Source organism: Priapulus caudatus, unplaced genomic scaffold (genome assembly GCF_000485595.1).
Source record: "Priapulus caudatus unplaced genomic scaffold, Priapulus_caudatus-5.0.1 Scaffold360, whole genome shotgun sequence".
In the NCBI taxonomy this organism is placed as follows: Eukaryota; Metazoa; Priapulida; class Priapulimorpha; order Priapulimorphida; family Priapulidae; genus Priapulus; species Priapulus caudatus.
The window spans coordinates 25,698-31,948 of NW_014577421.1; the positions used below are offsets into that span (position 1 = coordinate 25,698).

The following is a 6,251-nucleotide window of genomic DNA, read 5'->3' on the forward strand; positions in this document are numbered from 1 at the left end:
GTAAGACGTTCTATATTGCCATAGCAGTGTGACGTTATAATGTGTGTCGTTAAACATTTTAAATATGTGGCGCTATGTTTTGCAGGCGTACATGTTGTTCTATGTTTTCCAGGCGTACATGTGACCCTATGTTTTGCATGCGTGCATGTAACTTACATGGTCCTATTTGCACAAATCTTCAGTGTTGATTTCTCATAAACACCTTACTTAATGCCTTTAGTATTCGTTTAAATGTTCCTTTACTCACTTCTCCACTGTTCTTTCTTTTCCTGGTTTTAATTGAAGTTTCCACCTACTTCTGATACCATGTAATTTATTGTGTAAGACAAGTGTGTGGTCGTAAGGCGTTCTATAATATTGTTGTAGCAGTGTGACGTTATAATGTGTGTCGTTAAACATTTTAAATGTGTGACGCTATGTTTTTGCAGGCGTACGTACAGAAGGTGAACAAGTACAGAGAGGAGCACGATCGGGAGACGCTCGGCCGCCAGGAGGAGTTCGTTCAGGTCGAGATCGATGACGCCGCCGACAAATACAAGGCCCTTCTGAGTGCCTGCAGCGCCCACTCTGACAAGCTGACCAGCGTCCACGACAAACACAAGGCATACACGGAGGCCATCGCCAAGGCAACCGAGTGGCTGCTGAGGGTGAGTGAATCTCTGCCTGCATGTGCATTATGAATGTGTATATATATTCGGCGTGCGCGACCCAGCGACGGGCGAGATGCGATCCCTCGCCGAGGCGATCGTCTCGGGTCTCCTCGACCCGCGCGCGGGCTGCCTCGTCGTCGCCGGCCGCCAGATGGCGCTCGAGGAGGCGGTCGCTCGCGGACTCATCGATGCGTCGCTGTACGAGCGAGTCGTGGGTCGGTACGGGATCCGCGACCCCGTGACCCGAGAGGACTTGTCGCTGCTGGAGGCGATCGCGCGCGGTCTCTACGATCCCGCCGCTGGCATGTTCCGCGACCCGGCGACCCGGCGTTTGATCACCGTCGACGAGGCCGTCGCCGCGGGGATCGTCGCCGTGGAAACGGTCGAGTACCTGTACGAGATCGGCGTGGCGCAGCGCGGCGGGATTCCGCTGGCGCGCGCGATCGCAAGTGGCGCCCTCGACGTGCACACGGGCGACCTGACACTAGGGGGCGACGTCGTGCCACTGACGGACGCGCTGCGGCGCCACCTGGTGACGCTCGACGATCGTCCGTTCTCGACGGGCGAGAGCGTGTGCGAGGCGCTCGCCGCGGGCCGTGTCGACGACAGAGGGCGCTACGTGCCGGCGGACGGTGGCGCCCCCGTGACGCTGCGCGCGGCGATTGCCCGCGGGCTCGTGACCCCGCACGCGCGCGAGGTCGTCGTCGCGGCGACCGGGGAGCGCGTGACGCTGCTGACGGCGGTGTCGCGCGGCATCGTTGACACGCGCGTGGGCGAGTACGTCTGCGAGGACGGCGAACGCATCTCGCTCGCGTCGGCGCGCGAACGCTCGCTCCTCGCTCCCTCGTACACGCTCCTCCAGGGCCTCACCGACGGCCACATCGACGACGCGCGCGGCACGTGCCTCGACCCCGCGGGTAGCCGCCGCTGCCTAACGCTGCTGGAGGCCGTTGCCGCAGGCGTCGTGGACGCGCACGCTCCCTGCATCGTGGACACGGTCACGCGGGAGGTGCTGGGCGTGAACGACGCGCTGAGGCGCGGACTCGCGAACGCGTTCTGCCGCGTCACGGACGCGCGCGCCGCCGAGACGCTACGCCTCGGCGAGGCCGCCGCGAGGCGAGTCCTCGTCGCCACGGAGACGCGACTCGTGTTCGACGTCGCCGCGGTGCGAGACGTAGGTGGCGCCGCCGTCAGCTACAACGAGGCGGCGACGCAGGGGTGGGTCAACGCCGCCGTCGGCGCGCGATTCGTCGACGCCTCGGGCAAGGCGTGGTCGCTCGCCGAGGCCGCCTCGCGAGACCTCGTCTCGTCTCAGCTCGCCGCCGCGCTCGCGTCTCAGTCTGGGCTCGGCGAGCGTCTCAGCGTGTTCGAGGCGATCGCTGCCGGCCTCCTCGACCCGGGGACGGGCCGCGTGCGAGATTCGCCCGCCGGCGAATGGATGCTGCCGACGGAAGCCGCCGCCAGGGGGCGCCTCACCGCCGCCGACGCCGTCGCGCTCGTCGAGAAGATTTACGTCGTCGTGCCGACGCCGCCCCTCGACGACGACGACGACCAGCAGGTGGCGCCGGCGCGGCGGCCGCTGGACCGGGCCGACCTGATGGCGTACGCGACCCGTCTTGAGGTGCCTCGGGAAGGCCTCACGCTGCGCGAGGCGGTCGAGCGAGGCCTCCTCGACCCCGACTCGGGACTGCTCTCGATCCCGGACTCGGACGGGCAGATGACGCTGGAGGAGGCCGTGCGACACGCGTTCATCGACGCGAAGTCTGCGCACGTGGCGACACCTGCCGGCAAGCACGTGAAGCTCGGCAAGGCGCTGAAGAGGAAGCTGCTGGATGTGCGGGGGAGGTACCAGGAGGAGGAGGAGGAGGGAGGAGCGATCACGCTGCGCGAGGCCATCGCCCGCTCCCGCGTCGTCTACGACCCGCGCCTGCAGATCGGCGAGGTCGCGGCCGAGGTCGCCGCGGCGGCGACCCCAGAGGTCACGACCCCGGTCACGACCTCCAAGCTCGTCATCGGAACCATGAGCGCGACCGAGGTCAACGCGGGGTCGCCGCCGCAGGAGCAGCGCCACCACGCCACTGCCGCCGCGCGCGAGCACGTAGACGGCGCCACTGAGGAGGACGTCGCAGATGGCGCCGGCGGTCAGCTGCGGCTGGACGTGGCGACGGGGGAGGTGGTGGACGCGCGCACGGGCGAGCGGATGTCGCTGCAGGAGGCGATACGTCGCGGGCTGGTGAGCCGCGAGGGCACCACCGTCCGCAACCCCGCCACGGGCGACCTCCTCACCCTCGCCGCCGCCGTCGACGCCCGCATCGTCGACAGCGCCACCTGGGAGGTAATCGACAGCGCGACGGGAGAGCGGACGCCGATGTCGGCCGCTGTCGCCCGCGGACTCGTACACAAGGTCACCTTCGTAGTGAGGTCGGCCGTGGCGGTCACGGGCGGGGCGCGACCGCTGCGCGAGGTCAAGGTCGACTTGACTGTCGGTACAATGACGGACCCGCGTACGGGCCGACGAATCACGATCGAGCAAGGGTTGAGCAAGGGCTACTTCGACGCCGACGCGACTACGGTGCGCGACGCCGCCACGGGGGCGCCACTGTCTCTGCGCGATGCCATCCGTCTCGGCGTCGTCGCCGCCGACTCGTGGGAGGTCAAGGTCGCGGCGGGCGAGCGCGCGACCTTCTCGCACGCGATCAAGGTCGGCCTCGTTCCGACGCTCGCCGTCGCCGACCTGCTGCCGGGGGGAGCCACCGTGCAGACGATCGAGAACTACCGCGTGGACGCGGCGCGCGGCGCCATCACGGACGTGAACACCGGCGAGACGCTGTCGTTCGCTCGCGCCGTCACGCGGGGACTCCTCAGCACGCACGCGACCTTCGTCCACGACCCGACCTCCGGCGACGAGACGACCTTGAAGCGCGCGATCGACGAGGGGGTTGTCGCCGCCGGCGACGACCTCGACGTGACCTCGCTGCGGCGCATCCTCGCGCGCGCGACGATCGTCGGCCGCCCAGAGGGAGCCACCGCGTACGACGACGTGCGCGGCCTCGACCCGTACGCGGGAACGATCAGCGACCCGGCGACCGGCGCGCGCGTCTCTCTCGAGGAGGCTGCGCGCCGCGGCGTCGTCGGGGGCGACGGGACGCGCGTCGTCGACCCGCTGTCCGGCGTAGCGATGCCGCTGCGCGCCGCCATCGCCGCGGGCGTCGTCGACGCGCACACGTACCAGATCTGTAACCTACAGACGGGCGAGTGCGTGTCTCTCTCCGACTCCATCAAGGCCGGTCTCCTCGCGGCGATCGCCTTCCCCGAGGATGCGGCGAGGAAGCCGGCGAGGCGAGGCGTCGCCACGGCGACCGTCTACACGATGCAGACGACGGCGACGAAGACGCTGTACCTCGACGAAGACACGCCCGTCGAGTTCCGCGTGCGCAAGCTGCGGCCGGCGCCAGAGGGCACCACTGCTGCCGCCGTCGCCGCGGAGACGGGGTACGCCGTCGCGCCCGGGTTCAAGGTCGTCGACGGGGTCAAGGTCGTGAACGAGGTCAGCGGGGAGGAGCTGAGCGTGAGGGAGGCGATGGATCGCGGGTTGTTGAGCGTCCGCACGACGACGACGACGACGACCGAGGTGGCGAGCCCGCGCCGCGACGCCGGCGCCACCTCGTGGGCGGACGACGGAGCGGCGGCGGCGACGACCGTCGTGGAGACCGCACAGAGGAACGGAGACGTGCGATCGGTCACGCGCGAAAGCAGCAGTAGTAGCAGGAGCGTGACGAAGACTGTTCGTTCGTTCTCCTCGGTCGACGAGATAGGAAGCGCGCGCCGAGAGCTGAGCTACGGCGCGCCCGAGCGCTCGTCCATCGTCGTGGCAACCAGCGTCGCGGCCCCGCCCGTCGACGAACGAGACGAGATAGGAAAGCAGCCGGAGGGAACGTTCCGGATCGAGGAACAACCAAAGGTCGGTACAGAGGAACAACGGCACACGTTCCGAACACAGGAACAACGGGGGTTCGCGATGCAGCCAGAGGAAGAAGGGGAGGGAGAGTTCACGACCGAGACGGAACAACGCGTGTTTCAAACGTCGCAGACGTCGCAGCGCCGCGTCGTCACGAGCCAGTCGTCGGAACAACGAGAGTTCATGTACCGACCCGGCGAACCCGCAAGCGAACAACCCACGAAGACGGAACAACGGGAGTTTGTGTACCGATCCGGCGAACCCGCAAGCGAACAACGCACGAAGACGGAACAACGGGAGTTCGTGTACCGATCCGGCGAACCCGCAAGCGAACAACGCACACAGACGGAACGACGAGAGTTCGTGTACCGATCCGGCGAACGAGATTCACTCACGTTGCCTCAGCAAGGGCCGACTCTTCAGCAGCCACTCGTTGCCTTGGCGATGGCTCCGCGTGTATGCCTTGTGTTTGTCGGTGGACGGCCTGGTCAGCTTGTCAGAGTGGCGCGCTGGCAGGCACTCAGAAGGCGCCTTGTATTTGTCGGCGGCGTCATCGATCTCGACCTGAACGAACTCCTCCTGGCGGCCGAGCGTCTCCCGATCGTGCTCCTCTCTGTACTTGTTCACCTTCTGTACGTACGCCTGCCAAAACATAGCGTCACATATTTTAAAATGTTTAACGACACACATTATATCGTCACCTGCTACGACAATTATAGAAGCGTCTTACGACAACACGCTTGTCTTAGCACAATAAATTACATGGTATTAGAAGTAGGTGAAACTTCAATTAAAACCAGGAAAAGAAAAGAAGCAAGTGGGAGAAGTGAGTAAAGGACATTTAAACGAATACTAAAGGCATTAAATGAGGTGTTTATATGAGAAATCAACACTGAAGATTTTGTGGCAAATAGGACCATGTAAGTTACATGCACGCATGCAAAACATAGGTCACATGTACGCGTGGAAATCATAGAACAACATGTACGCCTGCAAAACATAGGGTCCACATGTACGTCAGGAAAAACATAGGGATGTAGCGCTCGGAAAACATAGGGTTACACGTGCGCTGGAAAACATAGGGTTACATGTATGCCTGGCAAAACATAGGGTTACATGTATATGTACGTCTACAAACATACGGGTTATCACGTACCGCTGGAAAACATAGAAAGCAACATGTACACGCTGCAAAACATAGGGTGCCACTATGTACGCGCTGGAAAACATAGGGTTACATGTACGCTGGAAAACATAGGGTAGTTACACGTACGGCCTGCGCAAACATACGGGGTTACATGTATGCCTGCAAAACATAGGGTCACATGTACATGTACGTCTGCAAAACATAGGGTTACATGTACATGTACGTCTGCAAAACATAGGGTTACATGTACGCCTGCAAAACATAGGGTTACATGTACATGTACGTCTGCAAAACATAGGGACACATGTACGCCTGTAACGTAATCATGCCCAGTGTAGCAATACTATATATTCGCTTCGTCATTTTCGACACAGTCCTTGAATTTGGTGATAACTCTGAGAAATCACCATCATGCGTCATGAAGGAAATGAGAACTAAGTATAGGTTAGAGTTTGATAACTCACAGTCTGCCTCCTTGTGAGAATCGATGTTGCGG

The 6,251-nt window shown here is 62.7% G+C and overlaps 1 protein-coding gene across 1 annotated transcript in view; it reads left to right on the forward strand.

Moving 5' to 3' along the window:
- LOC106809506 (microtubule-actin cross-linking factor 1-like) overlaps positions 1 to 6,251 on the forward strand; it is a 32,099-nt gene that overhangs the window by 6,979 nt on the left and 18,869 nt on the right. The window contains exon 2 of the mRNA XM_014812600.1: positions 429 to 647. Within this exon, the coding sequence (XP_014668086.1) occupies positions 429 to 647 (219 nt within the window). The remainder of the gene's footprint in view (positions 1 to 428; positions 648 to 6,251) is intronic.